Source organism: Hyla sarda, chromosome 6 (assembly GCF_029499605.1).
Source record: "Hyla sarda isolate aHylSar1 chromosome 6, aHylSar1.hap1, whole genome shotgun sequence".
In the NCBI taxonomy this organism is placed as follows: domain Eukaryota; kingdom Metazoa; phylum Chordata; class Amphibia; order Anura; family Hylidae; genus Hyla; species Hyla sarda.
Window position 1 is genome coordinate 75,330,854 of NC_079194.1, and position 22,118 is coordinate 75,352,971.

Genomic DNA, 22,118 nt, shown 5'->3' on the forward strand with positions numbered 1-22,118 from the left:
ACTGGTGCCAGAAAGTTTAAACTGATTTGTAAATTACTATTTAAAAAAAAAAAGAAAAAAAGGTAACCCTTCCAGTACTTATCAGCTGCTGTATGCTCCAGAGGAAGTTGTGTAGTTCTTTCCAGTCTGACCACAGTGCTCTCTGCTGCCACCTCTGTCTGTGTCAGGAACTGTCTAGAGCAGGAGAGGTTTGCTATGGGGATTTGCTTCTGCTATGGACAGTTCCTGACACAGATGGTGTCATCAGATAGCACTGTGGTCAGACTAAAAAGAACAATACAACTTAGTCTGGAGCATACAGCATCTATTAAAGGGGTACTCTGGTGAAAAACTCTTTTTTTTTTTTTTTTATTTTGCTGTCTGACAACAGTGCTCTCTGTTAACACCACTTTGGTCAGTGTTGTGAACTGTCCAGAGCAGGAGAGGTTTGCTATAGGGATTTGCTCCTGCTCTGGACAGTTCCTGACATGGACAGAGGTGTCAGCAGAGAGCACTATGGTCAGAAAGAAAAGAACAACTAAACTTTCTCTGTAGTATTCAGCAGCTGATAAGTATTCGAAGGGTTAAGATTTTTTAATTAAAAGTAATTTACAAACATGTCTAACTTTCTGGCACCATTTAATTTGAAAACATTTGTTTTCCACCAGAGTACCCCTTCAATGTTGTGGGCTATTTTGCCTTTAAGGACCAAAGCCCATTTTAACCTGTCTCCCTTTTAAGCACTAATCATTTTGGGATGCTTTAAATGGGCACTGTCAGATACAAAAACTTATGTTGTTACTATTGAAAATTAAAGACCTTTTGTAATATGGTTCTTTAAAAAATGTTAACACTTGAGTCCTGCTGCAGCATCAGCTTGTCCTTGGTATGGACAAGCAATGGCTCATGGACAAGGCTGCATGAGCAGGAACACCAATCACCTCTCACCATCACAAGGGAGGGGACCCCCTCCCCTTCCCCTAAGATGATCTCTAAGGGGACCCCCCCCCCCTTCCCCTAAGATGATTTCTAAGGGGACCCCCTCCCCTTCCCCTATGATGATTTCTAAGGGGACCCCCCCTTCCCCTAAGATGATTTCTAAGGGGACCCCCTCCCCTTCCCCTAAGATGATTTCTAAGGGGACCCCCTCCCCTTCCCCTAAGATGATTTCTAAGGGGACCCCCTCCCCTTCCCCTAAGATGATTTCTAACACTGTGCACTAATGAAAAGATGCATAAAAGTTAATGTACATTATCAGGATAATGAGTAACATATTACATTTTTTGTGGGATTTGACAGGCACACTTTATCTGGTTCTGAGATTTCTTTTGTTGTGACAATGTTGTACTTTGTTAGTGGCGATTTTTGGTCAATACCTTCAGCTAATATTTGTGAAAACCCCCAAAGTTTGCCAAAAATTTTAAAACCTTTGCAATTTTCTAAATTTAACAGTCTCTGCTTTTTAAGATAGTAATTCCACAGAAATTAGCTAATAATTAACATTAAGAATATGTCTACATTATGTTGGCATCATTTGGAAAAAGTCTTTCTGCTTTTAAAGACTTCAGAGGACTTAAAATATAGTTACTATATAGTTTGCATTATGCATAATATTGTTTTAGCTTAAAATTATTTACTTTGGTTTCATTGGGAATTCATAATCATCTCTAGAATTTGACGTCATGCAGACTGTATTATTTGAGATATGAGTAATGTTTTATCTTTTGTGAAGGCTCTCCTCCCTTGCCCATAGTAAATTAGAACGACCAGTGCACCGATTGTTGTAACTAACCTTGGTACAGCAGGTTCTTGCACAGTACATAGTTTATAAGGATGAAAAAAAGACAAGTATATCATGTTAAACCTATAACCCTACTGTGTTGATTCACAGGAAGGCAGAAACCTCTTATAAGGCAGGCGCTAATTGCCCCATCAGAGGAAGAACCCCTTCCCAACTCCAAATAATGGAGTATCCCTGTATCAGCAATCGATCCCAAAATAATCTAGTATTCATAACCTATAATATATCCTTCAATACATCCAGGCCCCCCCCCCCCCCTTGAACTTGTTTAAATGGGTACTCCACTGGCCAGCATTCCGAACGAAATGCTCTGAACGCTTTTTTTTGCGCTGCATTGGTCGGCCATGCCCCTCGTGACATCACGACCACGCTCCCTCAATGCAAGTCTGTGGGAGGGGGCGTGACGTTGTCACGCCCCCTCCCATAGACTTGCATTGGGGGGGGTGCGTGGTCGTGACACCACGAGGGGCATGGCCGACCCCCCACAGCGCAGAAAGTGTTTGAAACATTTTAGTTCTGAATGCTGCCCAGTGGAGTACCCCTTTAATGATTTCCCCATTGCATTATTGAAGACAGTAGTGTGGTCTTATAAAGTACATAAAGTTAGGGCTGATCACATAAGGGCTTTAGCTATATATTGAGAGAGAAACATATCTTTGGCAGGATTACAAATGTTGGTATGTAATAGACAATTTAACTCACCAAAATGGCGCACAAATCCAATGCCTGGCAGTCCTGTTAGTGTGAATAGCAGAGGCCTTCCACCATTGCGATACGATTTTTTCCAATAATTGTAAGTGTTGGACAAATTTGCTTTATGAACCATTTCTCTATTACATTAGTGGAAGACTTTAGTTTGCTCTTTCTGTACAGAACGATCGATTACATGCACACACACAAGTGTAATGGATGTGTCCTGCTTTACCTTCTGTTTGCACTCTACAAAGCACCCGATACCGTCTGTAAGGGCTCATTGAGTGCGCTTTAGTTTTTAGTGACGTTGGTTGAGTCACCCTGAGATCTTAGAATCAATTGTGTTTCTAAATTGTAATAAGTAGATGAACACTTATGGAGGATGGCTCATCCACTTCACTGGGCTTGTTCTGTTTGCTCTCTTTTTCTCTTTTAATTTTCACAGGAAAAAAAAAAAAAGTTTTTCAAAATATAAGACAATTCCCTTTCTTCCCACTTTCCAAATAAAAAAATAAACATCACATTCCTTTCCCCCCCTCAGTCTATTGGGAAAATGTATGACTTTTGGTCATATCCAAAAAACATAAAAAGTCAATACTACGCAAAAGTGGTACTGGTAAAAAAAAAAAAAAAAAAATGTATAAAAATAAAAACTTCAGCTTATGTTACAAAAACTAAAAAATCTTTAAAAGAAATCCTGGCTCCTACTTTTATTTGCTGCCTCCTGGATTCAAAACAAATTTGTCGAGCCCTGGTTTAAAAGGAACGTATCAGTGTCATGCTGCCTGAATGTAGAAAGGAGAAAAAAAAAGAAAGGGAGAGGATAGCGCCTCGCGTAATTCAGTGGGATGATCCCAGTCTACAACCCCAATGCTAGTGTACTCACCTGGGGTACTGCTCGATACGTGCATATCACCCCTCCATGTGGGGTCAGATGATCTCAGGCTGCAGCCTGCAGGGTCCAGCCGGGTACTCGGTATGAGGCCAGCAGTAATCTTGAGAGCAGTGCAAAAAAATTTCAAAAAAGGTGGTCTGTGGTGGCGCTGCCTTGTGGAGATCTTATGGATAAAATCCCATTTATTGTTACATAAACTGAGATGTAGACATTCAAAACGCATTTCGGGGGTAAGTTCCCCCTTTTTCAATTGCAGAAATTACAATTGTAATTTCTGCAATTGAAAAAGGGGAACTTACCCCCGAAACGCGTTTTGCATGTCTACATCTCAGTTTATGTAACAATAAATTTGATTTTATCTATAAGACTGAACTTTCATTCTGATCGCCACAAGGCAGCGTCACCGCAAACCACCTTTTTTGCAATTTTTTTGCACTGCTCTCAATGCTGCCTGAATGACCTTTTTACAATGATGTGTGATCAACTCTAAAAGATGTCGTGGAGGCAGTCACCCAGCATCTTCTCTCTGTCCCCCTGGCTTTATTTGCTAACTATAAGTCTTCTGAAGGCCGAATCTGTAAAAGTGTTAGTCTGTGACTTTTTCTGTGACCACCTGTAGCAAGAAGCCAGTAAATTGTATGCAGCATCTTTATTGCATTAGGTGCACTTGTGTCTGAAAAGGAAATAGATGCATTCATCTTTAAAATCAGTAATGTCCACTTAACCCCTTCCTGACACATGGCATACATGTACATCATGGGTCGGGTGGGCAGCCCTTAGCAATCGAGCACAGATTTTATAGATCAATAAAATGCAATAGCTGATGATGGCTTATGATAGGCCCCTAAGGGGGGCCAAAAAGTGTAACAAAATTAAAAAGTTTTTAAAAATGTTTAAAAAAAATAAAATAAAATAATCCCTCCCCTAATAAAAATTCTAATCACCCCCTTTTCTCATTTTTATAAAAATAAAACACTGTACCAAAGTGATCAAAAAGCCAGAACTACACATAAGTGGTACCATTAAAAACTACAGCTCGTGGCACAAAAACAAACCCTAACACACATCCGTAGGTGGAAAAATAAAAGTTATAGTTTTTTTTTTTTTTTTTTTCAAGGTCTAATTTTTTTTTATTCAAGTTTGGTATCATTGGAATCATACTGACTCCTAGAATAAAGACGGAATGTCAGATTTACCGTATTTTTAACTCTAAAAAATTATTGACCTACAAAATTGTGCAATCCCATAATTTTTTTTCAATTTTGCCCTGCATATAATTTTTTCCTGGCTTTGTAATACATTGTATGATTTAAAAAAAAAAATATATACCAGTGGAAAGTCCAACTCGTCACGCAGAAAATAGGCCCTAATGCAACTTTGTCAGTCGAAAAATAAAAAAAGTTATCGGTCTTAGAATGTAAGGAGGAAAAAATGTGAGCCAGAAATCAAAATTTACTGGGTCATGAAGGGGTTAAAGGGGTACTCCAATGGAAAACTTTTTATATTTTTTTTATTTTTTAAATCAACTGGTGCCAGAGAGTTAAACAGATTTGTAAATTACTTCTATTAAATAATCTTAATCTTTCCAGTACTTATCAGCCACTGTATGCTCCATAGGAAGCTCTTTTTTTCTTTTTGAACTTCTTTTCTTTCTGACCACAGTGCTCTCTGCTGACACCTCTGTCCATGTCAGGAACTGTCAGGAGCAGGATAGGTTTGCTATGGGGATTTGTTCCTACTCTGGACAGTTCATAAAATGGACAGAGGTGTCAGCAGAGAGCACTGTGGTCAGGCAGAAAGGAAATTCAAAAAGAAAAGAACTTCCTGTGGAGCATACAGCAGCTGATGGGTACTGGAAGGATTAAGATTTTTAAATAGAAGTAATATACAAATCTGTTTAACTTTCTGGCATCAGCTGGTTAAACAAAAGTTTTCCAGCGGAGTACCTCTTTTAAAGACTTTTCTCGTTGTAAGTGCTATTACTATCTGCAGGTCCAGAACAGATACAGACAGATGACTGAACTCCCCCGCTGGTACCTTTTTTCAGTGGGTCATAAAATTGGTTGTTCTCATTCCAGCTTGTTTACTCAGCGACAGTATATGAATGGAGAATGCCACAGCAGTGAAAGAACAGAATGTGAAGGACCTTTTCTTCAAGCTGATGTGTCTATTCCAGCTTGGTTTATCTTGCAAGATCCTTTTTATTGCTTTTACGTCTTGGCCAGAAAAGGAGCAAATTGGGGGACTTTAAAAAAAAAAATTTTTGATTGTTAATAGGGCGTCTGAAGTGGCAATGATAACCATTCACCGGATGTCTTTTTTTTTTTTTTTTTTTTTTTAGAAAACCGAATACACATTCTTTTCTTCAGCATCATATACACAAAGGATTTCAATGTCTGACATGCCACTACAGTATATCCAAAGAAAGCACTTACATTCCGTTAGCAGAGTATAAAATGACATCCATAATTGTTCTGACTTCCTGTACTGGAGGCTTTTTAAAAAATACAATAGCAGCTTCAGCTCTAAAGCAACCAAAGCTGGTTTTACTAGCTAAAATCTTTTTCGGTATTACCCATTGGGTTTGTGCAGAAAATTCCTAAAGACGTCAGTTTAACACATTTTTAATAAGGTTGTCGAGAGCCGCACAGCAACAAGTGATTTGTTTTCTCTGTTTCGATAATGGGTTTAGGTCAATGTATCCCAACCAGGGTGCCTCCAGCAGTTGCAAAACTAGAACACCCAGCATGCCCGGACAGCCAAAGGCTCTCCGGGCATGCTGGGAGTTGTAGTTTTGCAACAGCTGGAGGCACCCTGGTTGGGAAACACTGGCTTAGGTTAAAGGGATTCTCCACCATAATGTGATTTTAGTACGTACCTGCAGACAGTGATGACATGCTTAGGAAGGATCTGCGCTTGTCTTGGGGCTATATGGCTATGTCATGAGATTACCATAACACTGTGGCTACCTTTTTTGTGAACTTGTATTTCCTGTTTGACTTATGTTTTTTGACTACAAATCCCACAATGCCATTTTCCTCCCTCTCACACATCAGCCACCCCACCCATTGAAACATAAATGAGCTGCAGACCTGTGGTTTTCAATCAGGGTGCCTACAGCTGTTGCATTAGTTGCAGATTGATCCCTCCACCTACTGAAACAGACAGGCTCCCTGTCATCAGCTGACTAGGGAGTCAGGTCTCGGCCGCATTGCAAGCTGGGAAAAATCTGAGACAACAGTAATTTTGTATGCTGGTAAAAATAAATAGTGAGGTGAAAATCACAGAAGAATTGTGAGAAAACCGTCACACACAGGTACAGACACTATATTATGATCTACACTAACTTTACAGCCCCTGTAGCATAGTCAAATAGAGAAAATTCCTGGAATACCCCTTTAACACTGGTGTCTATTAATATTTTTATAACTTTCAGGGGAATGTTCTTCTGGCCAGATAGAAGCAATTCAAGAGCTTCACCCAGAAAGTCTTATCCATTGCCATCTGCACTTTAAAGATCACAGTCCTGATGTTCCACCTCCTGAATTATTTTCTGTTAAAACAGGATTTGATGTAGAAACAGGTACGTTGGTTTTGTAATTTAATAGACTTGCTGTTTTATTTGGTATGGCATTGGTTTCAGCCTTTTTCATCAGCACCAGTCCTTGACACTAATCTTCAGCTGGTAACAAGTGGCTGAGCCTAGGGGTACCAGTGGTGGCTTAGTTGTATAGCTCACAGAAGCTGTCACCAGTTTGATGTTGCCTAAATTATGGGCAACATAAAACTGGTGCAAGCAACGTAATCCCGGCATGCTAGGATTTACAATGATTTTTCAGAGAAATCCTAGTTTAAAAATGCTGCCAGGACCAAGGTAAGTAGTCATTGGGGCCAGTACCTGCTCTCTGCCCTGCAAGCACTGAGTGACTTGTCTTTCCCTATGTACAGATAGGAAGACATGTCACTCAGTGCATGCAGGGTGTAGAGCAGCTGCCGGGTAATTTTAGAAAGACACTTCAAGTTCTTCACCACTTTTAAATTCTGTCAGCACCCATTATTAAATAAAAAAGTCCATCATGTGTCTAGTCAACAGTAGACATAATATTGTGGGCTCATTGGTTTAGACTTAGAGGGGTACTCCGGAAATGTTTTTCTTTTTTTAAATCAACTAGTGCCAGAAAGTTAAACAGACTTGTAAATTACTTCTATTAAAAAAAAAAACTTTACCCTTCCAGTACTTTTTAGCAGCTGTATGCTACAGTGGAAATTATTTTCTTTTTGAATTTCTTTTTTGTCTTGTCCACAGTGCTCTCTGCTGACACCTGATGCCCATATCAGGAACTGTCTAGAGCAGGAGAAAATCCCCATAGCAAACCAGACAGTTCCTGACAAAGACAGAAGTGTCAGCAGAGAGCACTGTGGACAAGACAAAAAAGAAATTCAAAAAGAAAAGAATTTCCTCTGTAGAATACAGCTGCTAATAAAGTACTGGAAGGGTAAAGATTTTTTAATAGAAGTCATTTACAAATCTAATACAAGGAAGAAAACATACGTGCACTCACCGCTCAGCGGAGACAATTCGGTGTAGGGGTCTGGTTAACGGGTAGCTGGATCACAGCATCAGCGCAGGTTACACCTGCGCTGATGCCGTGATCCAGCTACCCGTTAACCGGACCCCTACACCGAATTGTCTCCGCTGAGCGGTGAGTGCGCATATGTTTTCTTCCTTGTATTAGATTTGATACTTCACTTCTCGTATGTGCACCCCGCAGGAGACGACTATTTAGGTTGCCGATACTTTGCTTGCTGCACCATAATTAAGGTGAAGTAACCTCTTTGTGTGCCCTCTCCTTTCCCTTCTCACTATTATTTTCATTTACAAATCTGTGATAGTGAAGAAGATAAGGAATGAATCGCACTCACCACTAGGATATCCCAAAGAAACCGATCCTTTATTGCACTGTGTACACCTGGCCGGAAGAAGCATCGGCTGACGCAAAACTAGTTGCCATCCACCTGTGTACCCCTGCGTCTCGAGAGCAGCTGCCATGAAGATTTGTCTTCTGTAACATGCTGCTATTACCATCCGTGCAATAAAGGATCGGTTTCTTTGGGATATCCTAGTGGTGAGTGCGATTCATTCCTTATCTTCTTCACTATCATTGATGCATGTCTGATTCATAAGCCCTTGTTCTGTTGGGCTGAAGCTGCACCACACTTCTCCCTACTACATAGCAGCAGGTGTCCTCATTATAGCAGTCTTGCTCCTTACCTGTGTTTTCGGCTGCATCCATCTACAGCAGTGCCTGGACACTATCAGTTGTTCTATGTATTGCTCATTTACAAATCTGTTTAACTTTCTGGCATCAGTTCATTTAAAAAAAAAAAAAAAGTTTTCCACCGGAGTACCCCTTTAACATATTTAGGACGCTTTTTCAGGCAAGTGAGTTGTGGTCACAGGTCTAATGACCCAAACGAACATTACCATGGGGATCTATGATGCTGTCAGGTTGAGTTATAAGACCCATAGTCGGGCCAAGACTTGCGGCTGTAATACAGATACAGAAATGTGACCCTGTCTATTGGGCTTGATTGAAACTCCCCTAGGTGTAAGACGCTTTTTCAGGCAAGTGAGTTGTGGTCACAGGTCTAATGACCCAAACGAACATTACCATGGGGATCTATGATGCTGTCAGGTTGAGTTATAAGACCCATAGTCGGGCCAAGACTTGCGGCTGTAATACAGATACAGAAATGTGACCCTGTCTATTGGGCTTGATTGAAACTCCCCTAGGTGTAAGACCACATGTCATGTATTTTTTTTTTTTAAACCGTATAAGGAGGACGCAAATGATCCCAGTGATGGCGCTTCTCCAGAGTAAAAAGATTTATTCCAAAATAAATGGGATAAAACAAGTAAGATGGCACATCCTTTTCCTCCCCCACAAGGATTAAAGGAGTTATCCAGGAAAACACTTTTTTTAAATATATCAACTGGCTCCAGAAAGTTAAACAGATTTGTAAATTACTTCTATTAAAAAATCTTAATCCTTTCAGTGCTTATGAGCTTCTGAAGTTAAGGTTGTTCTTTTCTGTCTAAGTGCTCTCTGATGACACGTGTCTCGGGAAACGCCCAGTTTAGAAGAGGTTTGCTATGGGAATTTGCTTCTAAACTGGGCGTTTCCCGAGACAGGAGTCATCAGAGAGCACTGATCATCAGAGAGCATAAGTACTGAAAGGATTAAGATTTTTTAATAGAAGTAATTTACAAATCTGTTTAACGTTCTGGAACCAGTTGATATATAAAAAAAAGTTTTTTCCTGGAATACCCCTTTAAATACGAAAAACCGGGCAACGCCGGGTACTCAGCTAGCCATACAATATTTTAATGCAGCTTAGGCTAAGTTCACATTGCCGATGTGCTCTGTCCCGTTAAGTGTCTGTTCGGATTTCTTCTTTTATTTTATTTTTTTTATATTTTTTTTGCGCAGAGTGGCCCCTAAAATGGACAAGAAGGGACATTGTAGTGTGGTTTTGTGGTTTTAATTTCGGCACAATACACTGTCCGTCTCTGACACACACTGCAGGTGTATTTAGGGCTTCACTTTTATATACATTGTACGTTTATACAGCGACCATACATGCATAAAGATTTGTAAGTGTTATAGTGCTGGGTTTTATAACCCCCTCCCCTTTCTTTTTGGCTCATATTTCCAAAATTAAGTTATGTTTTACATTTTTTTTTGAGTGGGGACAAAAAGCGGATTTGTATACTCTGGTGAGTTGGTGTAATTTATAACGCAAAGCATATCGACCCCTTATTTGTGTCTATTTGGAGCCTTTGAAAAACTGATCTGAGCACAACTGACTCCCCCAGTTCCAGACTGGTCCCTTTGACTTGAATGGGGTCTGTTGGAGATCAGGTAGACTACCGAAGAAAAAAAAAATAGTGTATGCACTTTCTTTCTCTGCTAAAATTGCCGGAATTACAGTCAGAGCTCCACATAGAGGAGCATGACGGCAATGTGAAAGAGACATTAGTTCTTTTGCCGTATCCTAATTTATTTCGCTTTTATACAGTTTTACACAGTTAACACAATTGTACATGTTATTGCTGAAGTCTGTCACTTTATCCTGAGACAAACTGCAAATTCTTTTGTGTCATAACCATTTCCTGAACAAGCAGTCTTCTTACCATTATCTGTTCTATATCTAGGTCACTACACCTGTTCCCTCTCAAGACAGCAGCTTTCAGAGAGCCAGCTAAAACATCTCAGCATGGGGGACACATCTCTCACTGTAACAGCATCCGTACTCGGCAGTCATGTCTACAGAGAACAGATCGGAGCGCTCGTGTCTGTTTATCTTGGGTTTTATACCAGTCAGAAGGAAATAGTTCTAAGTAATCATTATACCACAGCTGACATCAAGATATTTGGAGCTGTTGAAGTTCTGAACAATCTGGAGGTGAGTCTTCCTGTATTATTCATTGCTCTGTGTCATCACACATTCTAATAAAGCTGGCATCTGTTGGTTTATCTTTGCCCAATAATACAAACCTGTCGGGGACCCTTTTTACTTCCCACGTCTCATCCGTGCCCCCTCCAGGATAGTAAGAGAAGTTTCACTTCATTTTATAAGGCAATATTATTGCATTATTTCTGAGTTACTTCTGAGGCAGTTTGCTAACCAAAGTTAAATGCACAGATTTTTTTTGTCTTTATACTTTCTCTGAGGGTAAACATTGTTGAAAAGTTTTAGATCAGTTTTGAAAGGGTTATAAGGCAGGAATGTTTTCTATTTATTGTTTTCTATTTCATTTTAAAAGAACAATGCTCAAGCTACAGTATAGGGGAAAGGGAAAAAAAAATATGTATTTTCCTCCAGCGCTCCCACGGTGCCTCTGGTGTCCTGCTTGATGTCACTCTGGGCCCAGTGGGTCATACTGCCACTCAAGGATGTCACACCTCAGCCAGTGATTGGCTGAGTGGCAGTATGACACACTGGGCCTGGACGTCATGTTGCAACTCAGGGTGTTATCCCAAGATTAAAAGTTATCTCATTTAATGTGGAGATCCAACTGCTGGACCCCTGCCAATCCCATGAATAGGGACATAGTATGGTGTGTACCTCCTTATTCATTCATTCATTTATTCTTTGGTCTCCAAACTGTGACCCTCCAGATGTTGCAAAGCTACATTTCCCAGCATATCTCAACAGCCAAAGGGGATTGTCCAAAGAATATAAATATCTCCTATCCAGGAAATTACTATTTAATCTCATAGAGGTTGTGCTGAGCTGCAGCAATTTATTTTATATCAACTGGTGCCAGAAAGTTAAACAGATTTGTAAATCACTTCTATTAATAAAAAATCTTAATCCTTCCAGTGCTCTCTGCTGACACCTCTGTCCATGTCAGGTACTGTCTGGAAGTGGATAGGTTTGCTTTGGGGATTTGCTTCAGCTCCGGACAGTTCCTGACATGGACAGGGGTGTCATCAGAGAGCACTGTGGTCAGACAGAAAAGAAATTTTTAGTACTGGAAGGATTATGATTTTTTTTTATAGAAGTAAATCACAAATCTGTATAACTTTCTGGCACCAGTTGATTTAAAATGAATTGTTTTGCAGCGGAGTACCCCTTTTTTCTGTCTGACCACAGTGCTCTCTGTTGATACCTCTGTCTGTGTCAGGAACTGTCCAGAGTAGGAGCAAATCTGCAGAGCAAACCTTTCCTGCTCTGGACAGTTCCTGACATGGACAGAGGTGTCAGCAGAGAGCACTGTGGTCAGACTGAAAAGAACTATACAACTTTATGTGGAGCATACAGCAGCTAAGTACTGAATTTACAAATCTGATTAACTTTCTGGCACCAGTTGATTTGCAAAAAATTATTTTCCACCAGAGTACCCCTTTTAAGCTCTGAGCATGAGGCAGAGCTAACCTATTGCCTTTAAATACTTTTTCGGCCAGTGCCATGTGTGACAGTAAATTAAGGAGGTTGTCTCCTTAAGATGAGCCCCTTTTATATTGAAACTCGAGTGGTTATCAGTTCATTTCTATTCTTCCAGTTTCAGAGACATTTGGCTATAATCACTGGTCACCAAGATTATATAATGCCAGACCCTTGTTGAACTGGCTTTTAAAAGAAAGTTAGGCATGCATCTGTTTTGCAGCAGCTGCTGCAAAGCAAATGCATTATTACATTGGATGGGTCAGGGCTGCTTTACGGCATGTAAAAAAAAAAAAGGGGTTGTGTAACAACTTTAGTAAAATAAAATCAACAGGCAGGAATTTTTTTCCCTTTTAAGGAAAAGTTAACTTCTCCCCTAGCCACAGGATAGGGGAGAAGTAGCTGACCACAGGGGGTCCAGCGGTCGGACCACAGGTGATCTCGGGACAGGACCCGGCTCTCTGTGAGGAGCGTGTCTCTTCTACTGGTAGATGGCATGCACATCATTCATGTATGAGAGCGCCGGTGATGCCAGAGTGCCATGCACACGGCACCCGCTCCTCACTGAGTGCCGGGTCCAACCCCATTCATCGCTGGGGGTCCCAGCTGTCGGACCCCTGCAATCAGCTACTTATCCCTTATTCTGTGAATAATGGATAAGTGAAAGGGGTATTCCAGGCAAAAACTTTTTTTATATTTATCAACTGGCTCCGGAAAGTTAAACAGATTTGTAAATTACTTCTATTAAAAAATCTTAATCCTTCCAATAGTTATTAGCTTCTGAAGTTTTCTGTCTAACTGCCCAATGATGATGTCACGTCCCGGGAGCTGTGCATGATGGGAGAATATCCCTTGCATGATGGGAAAATATCCCCATAGGAGCTGGACAGCTCCCGGGACGTGAGTCATCAGAAAGCAGTTAGACAGAAAACAGCAACTCGACTTCAGAAAGTAATAACTATTGGAAGGATTAAGATTTTTTAATATAAGTAATTTACAAATCTGTTTAACTTTCCGGAGCCAGTTGATATATAAAAAAAAGTTTTTGCCTGGAATACCCCTTTAATTTTCGCTGATTCTCCTTTTCATTTGTTGCAAAATATTTAGTATAAAAAATTTTAACCAACTGTTTGTCCCCTTTTTATAGTATATTGTAAAAGAAAAAGGTTTTTGTATGTAAAATGGATTGTAGATTATTACTAGGCATTCAGGGTTGTGTTAGTATCTCTAAGCTTCTCCAATCTGTTCCACAGGTGAAGACTGGATCCCCGGTGGTGACTGTCTATCGAAAAGAAAAGTCCTCTGGAGTACCCAGCTTTGTGACATATGAAGTTGGCATTGCGAACATGCAGGCTTTACACCAGGGATCATTATCCACATCACTTTCTGTTTCGAGTTACTTGTCAGACCAGACCATTGATGTTCCCATCAAACTGATTGCAGAGACAGGCCCCATTAATGGTGTGTATGTGTGTAGGCTCTATCATTTCTGTGCCAAGTGGTAAATAACTATAGACTCGCTGAATGTTCCAGGATAGATCTTTGGCACTGAAAATGTTTTCGTCACTCAAAGTCTGAAATCTGATGTGACGGCTGTCGTATAGGTCACCTCACAGTGTAGAGCTGTTTAAGGTTCTGTTAACACTTGATTTGAGGATTAAGTTAAAGTGCATGTATCGCCTAAAATGTTTACTAGTTCTATTGTTACATGTTCTTCTTTTTCTAATCTTTCAATTTTCTGATTTGTATTTATTTTTAATGTGAGCAGCCATCTTACTTTTTGCTTACTGCTTTTCTAACAGCATTTAAATGGGTACTTCTCTGGAAAACTTTTTATTTATTTATTTTTTATCAAGTGGTGCCAGATTTCATTTTTTTTTTTTTTTTTTTTTTTTTATCTTAATCCTTCCAGTAATTATCAGCTGCTGTATGCTGCACAGGAATTTCTTTTCTTTTTGAATTTTTTTTTTTTAGTGGAGTACCCCTTTTAATTATATTTGCAGCAAGCCGCATGGACATACGCAATTATATGGGAGGTCCGTCACGCCCCCTCCCGTAGACTTGCATTGAGGGGGCGTGGCGTGACGTCACACTCGTCCGCCATTTTGGTCGAGATCGGAAGCCTCCAGCGTTGCCGGTGTGAGGTGGAAGCCGTACAGGTGGGCGCTGCAGCCGAGATCTCAGGGGTCCCCAGCAGCGGGACCCCGGCGATCTGACATCTTATCCACTATCCTTTGGATAGGGGATAAGATGTCTAGGGGTGCGGAGTACCCCTTTTAGCTTAGTGATCAGAATAAAAACTCCAAGAGATTAGGATTGTTTTAAGATATGGATGGTAAAATGAATTTGAAAAACATCACCTAAAATTCTTTAAAAATATTACATATAAACTCTATTTAAACAATGGGTCATTTTCTGAGGACATATTCCCTTTACTTGTTTTGAGGTCCATTAGTGTCCATTTCAATCTGTGAGGAAACTTGGTGCTTTTACAAAGTTTAAATTATTATTATATTTTTTTTTTTTTTTTTATAGAATTCTTAATTTTCGAATCTTAAGCATAAACCTACTACAAAAACCATCCCTACGCAGAGCAAAGTCAACAAAACAAGCTGGGAATAAGTTATGGTGAAATCCAGCAGGTAGTGCAGGGCGCCCCCACCAGGTGGTCTATCATAAAATAACATGCCAAAGGCAAAACAAAGGAAATCAGACAACAAGAAGAAGAAAAGAGCAGAAGGAATAGGGAAAAGGGGAGGAATGGAGAAAGTTGTACATTTTATCTAAAAGAAGGCGAGAACGCAAGTACGTTTCTTCATTGCAGACTCACTCATATGGATTTATCTATGGCCGGGTTTCCCATAGTGCTGTGGAGTCTCGGAGTCGGACGAAATTTTTGGTACCTGGAGTCTGAGTTGGCAAACAATGCACCGGCTCCTACTAAATTTAGTTTGGAATGAAAAAAAAGCAAGTTTAAATGTCCCAATTCACACAGTTATAATTTATGACTTCTCTACTGTAAGAATAAAGACCAATGCATACAGTGCCTCACGTAACCGCAAAACGAGCACGTTAAGTGACCGTGAAGAAGCATGCTTTTCATGTGCTTTACTATATGGCACACAACGCACAAATAGGAGCGGCAATACTTATACTTTCCATAGTGTTGTGTTCTGCTGTTACAGGGAACCTATGGGTAACCTAGCCTCTCACTGATAAGGGGTTAAGTAAATATGTTTCTGCAGGACTAGAGACACTTGTATAAGTGAAGGGAATGGAGGTGTAAACCATTGGAAAAACTGCTGTCATTCAGCTAAGGCTATAAAAACTTGTAAACTCAGATTGTTAGCTTAAAGGGGTATTCCAGGCCAAAACTTTTTTTTTTATATATCAACTGGCTCCGGAAAGTTAAACAGATTTGTAAATTACTTCTATTAAAAAATCTTAATCCTTCCAATAGTTATTAGCTTCTGAAGTTTTCTGTCTAACTGCTCAATGATGATGTCAAGTCCCGGGAGCTGTGCAGTTCCTATGGGGATATTCTCCCATCATGCACAGCTCCCGGGACGTGACATCATCATTGAGCAGTTAGACAGAAATCTTCAGAAGCTAATAACTATTGGAAGGATTAAGATTTTTTAATAGAAGTAATTTACAAATCTGTTTAACTTTCCGGAGCCAGTTGATATATAAAAAAAAGTTTTTGCCTGGAATACCCCCTTTAAACTTTAATACATTTGCATATTAATACAGAGGAGTTGGGGAGTCTGAGTCGGAAGTACAAAAAATTGCGGAGTCGGAACATTTATCTACCGACTCCACAGCCCTGATTTCCCAACCAGGGTGCCTCCAGCTTTTGCAAAACTACAACTCCCAGCATGCCCGGACAGCCAACGGCTGTCCGGGCATGCTGGAAGTTGTAGTTGTGCAACAGCTGGAGGCATCCTGGTTGGGAAACACTGATCTATGGTGATCGTTTTAAGTAACAAACATTTGTCATTGCTCATGTGTACTGTTGCTGTTCCTGTCCTGCAGGGCCTTACACTGGGGAGCATGGCTTCTACAAGACCTTCATGGACTCTTATCCCATTTTCTTCTTTACTTTGTTCGCTCTCCTAGCTGGGGCTGCCATTGCGATTATAGGTAAACACTGAATATTCTTAAATCATATATATCTAATGGGGGAGATTTATCAAAACCTGTCCAGAGGAAAAGTTGCTGAGTTGCCCATAGCAACCAATCAGATCTCTTCTTTCATTTTTGAAAAGGCCTCTGAAGACTGAAAGAAGCGATCTGATTGGTTGCTATGGGCAACTCAGCAACTTTTCCTCTGGACAGGTTTTGATAAATCTCCCCTAATGAGTTTTTTCTATATTTAATGTTTTTTCTTTTTCAGCTCTCAACGAAGCCCGTTAACCACCCAGCGTTTATCTTGCTCTCATCCCGTTTCCGCGCTACAAGGCAGTAAGTATTAAAAAAGTACAGCGCACTTCATAGTTTATTACAGTAACCAGTGCTAGGATGTGGTAGTCTGCAAGGCTGTGTATTCACTTGGCAAGGTTTTTTATTTGGAAGGTTTCCACTGCAGTTTCTAAGCCAGAAATGTATTCACAGAGAAGTAGAAGTCCTTCCTTTATAGTTCCCATTTCTTTTGGTCATGGATCCATTTTTGACTTTTGCTAAAAAAAATAAAATACTGTAGTGGAAACGCAGCCAAAGGTTAGGGTTAGAGATGAGCGAACTTACAGTAAATTCGATTCGTCAAGAACTTCTCGGCTCGGCAGTTGATGACTTTTCCTGCATAAATTAGTTCAGCTTTCCGGTGCTCCGGTGGGCTGGAAAAGGTGGATACAGTCCTAGGAGACTCTTTCCTAGGAATGTATCCACCTTTTCCAGCCCACCGGAGCACCTGAAGGCTGAACTAATTTACGCAGGAAAAGTCATCAACTGCCGAGCCGAGAAGTTTGTGACGAATCGAATTTACTGTAAGTTCGCTCATCTCTAGTTAGGGTCACACACAGCGCATAAGCAGTATATTTGGCGCTGCAGGAAATCTGCGGGGTAGCTGGAAATACACGGCATATGTGCTAGAAGCTTACATACAGGGCTTTCCCCGCCACAGCCCTGTGTGTGCAGTGAGGTTCGGAGGCGATCGGTCCACATCTAAACCTCGCTGCACACACACATGGCTGTGTCAGGAAAAGCCCTGTATGTCTGCTCTAGCTTGTTTCACACTACCCAGCAGATTTCTTGTGGAGCCAAATACTCTGCGTATGCGCTGTGTGTGACCCGGCCCTTATAATTGCAAAAAAAGTTAGTCATAGATATAAACCTTTCAATATGCTGTGGTCTCTCACAGTGATCTACCTGGTCATGTGATCATATCGCGTGGTCACAACTTGGGACATTTATTATGGACAAACTACACCTTGGGCATGTTCACACTAGATTTGCTATGGATCTTGTGCACCTATTCCACACAGAAAATCTGCAGCTGACTATGTAATTCAGTGCTTGTTTTAAAACTGACACTGAATCACATTTTCGATTCTTCCGCAGAAAGTTGGTGGAATTTACCCATGTAGAAAGTTTATTCACGGAAGTACATGTAGAACAAAGTGAAAATGCAATGTTGGTTACAATGGTATCACAATTTAAAGCAATAAACAAGCATCACATCAGATATAAAGATGTCAAATAAGAGGAAAACATATCGATCTTCCGAGTTTCTCTTTTATACAAACCGAACTGGAAAAACAACATAAAATATATCCCATGGTCATAGTTAAATTTCGTGTTTTCGGGTGCGTTCACACTGAAGAATAGGAGCGGAATCCTTGTGTAAAAATTCCGCCGTGGAATTGATGTTTTTATTTTGCGCGTAATATAGGGGGAAACCTTTTTTTTTTTTTTTGCTGGACTACAACCACCAATTGGAATTTCCCTTTTTTTTATTTTTTTATTTTTTTGTGCGGAATTTCTGAGCAATTTCAAGCAGAATTTTTTTTACCATTGACTTCAATGGACTTCTGCTCGCGTATTCCGCAAGAAGAATGAACATGTTCTTTCTTCTAGTGGAACGGAATTCCGCTAGCGGTATTTACACAGTGTGAACAGTGCATAGTAAAATACATTGAAGTAAATGGCAAAGCAGATAATGTTAATTATTTGTAAGCTGAGAATTCAAGAGGAATTACTTGAGTAAATTCCTCTTGAATTACTCAGTGTGAATGCACCCTTAGAGAGAATCTATGGTTACTCTCTACCCATGTAGTTTTATAGATTGCAGTTGGTTTAAGAGTATGTTGCCAATGGAGATTTCTCTTCTACAAGTTGGAGTTGTGTATCTCTACCCTTTACCTGCCCTTTTGGTTTTTATATTGGTTTTAATTACATAGAACATCTGAATAGGGGCCAGATAAGCATATAGCCACACAGTGTGAAAATGCTGTGGATTTTCTGTTTGGATTTGCAGGCAGAAAATCTGCAGTGGTAACTCAGCACTATTCTGCTTTGCCACTGCTTGTGTACACTGAGCAGAACAGCTGAGGCAACTGTATAGTGCCTGGAGACTATGGTGCGGGGGTTCTATTAAAGAGAATCTGTGAACAGTGTCACCCACACCAGCCGGCTGGTACATGGTAATAGTGCGAGTGACGCTGTTTACCTTTTCTTCCTACACGGCCCTGTTTGAGAGTTATGACCTAAAATCCAAATATGCAAATAAAGTGCTTTGGTGCTCTAGGTGTATTCCAAGCCCCTTTGTGCACTCTTCTGTCCTTCTGACTTGTCCGTGTGCAACTATAGTTGCCCTGGTAGGTGTACCGACATGCACTAACATTCTACTATGCCCAAGGTTAGGCAGGTGATTGTTATTGGAATTTAAACTTAAAGGGGTATTCCAGAAAAAAAACTTTTTTTTTTTACATATATCAACTGGCTCCAGAAAGTTACAGATTTGTAAATTACTTCTATGAAAAAAATCTTAATCCTTTCAGTATTTATTAGCTGCTGAAGTTGAGTTGTTGTTTTCTGTCTAAGTGCACTCTGATCACACGTGTCTCGGGAACCGCCCAGTTTAGAAGAAAATCCCCATAGCAAACGTCTTCTACTCTGTGCAGTTCATGAGACAAGCAGAGAGGTCAGCAGAGAGCACTGTTTCCAGACAGAAAACAACAACTCAACTTCAGCAGCTGATAATTATTGAAAGGATTAAGATTTTTTAATAGAAGTAATTTACAAATCTGTTTAACTTTCTGGAGGCAGTTGATATAAGAATACCCGGGAATACCCCTTTAAGTAGTAATAAGTCTGTTCAGTGGTCTACAAACTGCACCTCTAGATGCTGCAAAACTACAACTCCCAGAATGCCCAGACAGCCATAGGCTATCCGGGCATGATAGGATTTGTAGTTTTGCAATATCTGGTGGTCCACAGTTTGGTGACCACTGTCCTAAAGAGATACACTATGGATAAAGAATAAGCTCGCATAGCTAGTGGTTGTAGTTTTGCAACATATGAAGGTCCACAATTTAAAGACCACTGTTCTACTTTATGATCTGTTTACTGCAGCAAAATAACAATAAACTGTCCCTCCTATTTACACTCATTAGGGGGGGTATTTAGGTCCAAACAGTAACAGAAAATATAATAAATCGTACATCTTATTTGCCTTTTTTAGGTTCTACGTCTGCATCACCAGCAATATATTCCAACCCATCAAACTACTCACCTCGTCGGCTACTGTGAAGTCCAGCCTATGCTTCCAACTAAAGAAACCTAGGTTTCACCAAAGAGCAGATCTATTTCATTTTGGGGCCTTTTGTTTGCAGTGCATGTGTTGTGTAGCACAGCATGAGGCTGACATTTTATGCGTTTTCTTATATTTGGGGTCTCTGTCTACGAGGCCGTTGTACTCTTCCCGATACTTGTGGATGTGGATTCCACAGTATCCATCAGACCTCTAGATATACACAGCTTTTTTTTCAATGCCGTCCACTTGATTTCATTGAGCGATTGTAATGATAATTGTTTGTTTTTAACCCTTTTGATTGTTCGGTACTTTTTTAAATTTTTTAGATCGAATGGAATTGTTGAGTTTTTATGAATTTATGCAGTTTTAGTTCTTGACGCCGGAAAAATGTTTTTTTATTAATTTTTTCTTCTGTTTTCAAGAGGAGACTTGTGTTTTTTGTGATTTTGTTGGTTGACTATATGACCACTCGGATTTAGAATGCTTTGTATGTTACAGCTCATTCTGTTAATCTCAGGAATAATTCTACACTGATTAGTAATTGTAGCCTTGCAATGTGAGCCTGACCCATTGGAAATGCATAGCTGTGAAAATGTCCTGCGCACGTTACTCTACATCAGTGTTTCCCAACCAGGGTGCCTCCAGCTGTTGCAAAACTACAACTTCCAGCATGCCCGGACAGCCAAAGGCTGTCCGGGCATGCTGGGAGTTGTAGTTTTGCAACAGCTGGAGGCACCCTGGTTGGGAAACGCTGCTCTACATCCACAGAAATGACAAGCATGTCAATACCACTCGCTGCTCTTCAGTGCATTGTTTCAGCGCTAATGTGCGAGAGGTGTCACAATCACGTAGTGAGTTCTCTGCGAGCTCGAGGCATTTTACTGATGGCGAGAAACCACTATCCCCAGGATCATTTAGCGTTTCTGTATGTAGTAAAATTACCTGTTTACCATCTTTATTTATTTTTATCCTTTTAGTTTCTTTAGCGATTGTATTATACAACTGGAACATTTTCAGCATCAAATCCTTTCTTTTCCTGAACAGACAGGCAGTCTTTATAAGAAAAAATAGCAATAGTCCACTATTACCTTTAGCTATATGAGCCTTATAGCTAAAAATGTAAAGGGATCATTTTAGAGCAGGTTCACATCATGCTTTAGCCATATAGCTGTTGCACACATGTTTCTGGGACTCATTGCTGAGAAACATATGCAAATTTGGTATATACAAGCTTCATTAAAGAAAATCTGTTAGCTCGAGACAATGCTCATAGCTCAAGGATGCACTCCTCCCTCCCCCATCCTACCCTGTCTTGATTGATAAATGTACAGGGCTAGTCTTCCATCCCTGATCACTGCACATCATTCAGTTAGGGCAAAGAGGGGTGGGGGAGGGAGGAGGCATGCATCCTACAGCTCAGCACAGCCTCCTTGACCCCACAACAATATCTAGAGCTGACAGAACCTTTAAAACCAATGAATCTGCTGGATCATATGCTTCTGTACTTCTGCTTTGTTGCAAAAACGTATTCCCCCAACAGATACCTCAAACCTGATGTGTATCCATTCTCACAGTTTAATGTGCATTGCAGCTGCCTATTTACATAGTATTTCTATCCAGTTTTAAAGACAGACTCAACATGATGGCCAGGGTAAGGCTAAGGTCACACTGCTGCCGGGCTCCGCTGAAGGGCGCTCCATTTCTTAACCCGTTTAAAGGACTGAAGTTTAGTCGAAAAAGTCAATTGGATCAGTCTGGACAGGGTGGTGTCCATTCCGAAGTGTCCGTTCATTCTGTTTGGGGTCCATTCAGCACCAAATAGAAGCTGAAGTCCAGCGGCTGTGTGAATGAGCCCTTAGGTAGAAGAAATGGCACCAAAGCTGTAGATGCTTAAATCAGCCCTCTGGCAGATGGAACTTCTTAATGGCTTTTCCCATGAGTTCTGCAGACGATATATAAAAGACGAGGGTTTCATTCCGACTTTTGGTCGCACTGTTTAAAATCACAGTTTACTGCACTTCTTGTGCAAACCCTTTGATTTTCTA

General features: G+C 40.4%; 1 protein-coding gene across 1 annotated transcript in view; it reads left to right on the forward strand.

Annotated features, from left to right (window-relative positions):
* LOC130275784 (nuclear pore membrane glycoprotein 210-like) overlaps window positions 1–20,719 on the forward strand; it is a 133,689-nt gene extending 112,970 nt beyond the window's left edge. Inside the window, exons 35-40 of the mRNA XM_056524189.1 lie at window positions 6,805–6,951; window positions 10,585–10,835; window positions 13,574–13,781; window positions 16,356–16,463; window positions 16,717–16,784; window positions 20,002–20,719. Coding sequence (XP_056380164.1) covers window positions 6,805–6,951; window positions 10,585–10,835; window positions 13,574–13,781; window positions 16,356–16,463; window positions 16,717–16,736 — 734 coding nt within the window. The 3' untranslated portion in view covers window positions 16,737–16,784; window positions 20,002–20,719. The remainder of the gene's footprint in view (window positions 1–6,804; window positions 6,952–10,584; window positions 10,836–13,573; window positions 13,782–16,355; window positions 16,464–16,716; window positions 16,785–20,001) is intronic.
* Window positions 20,720–22,118: the final 1,399 nt, after the last annotated feature.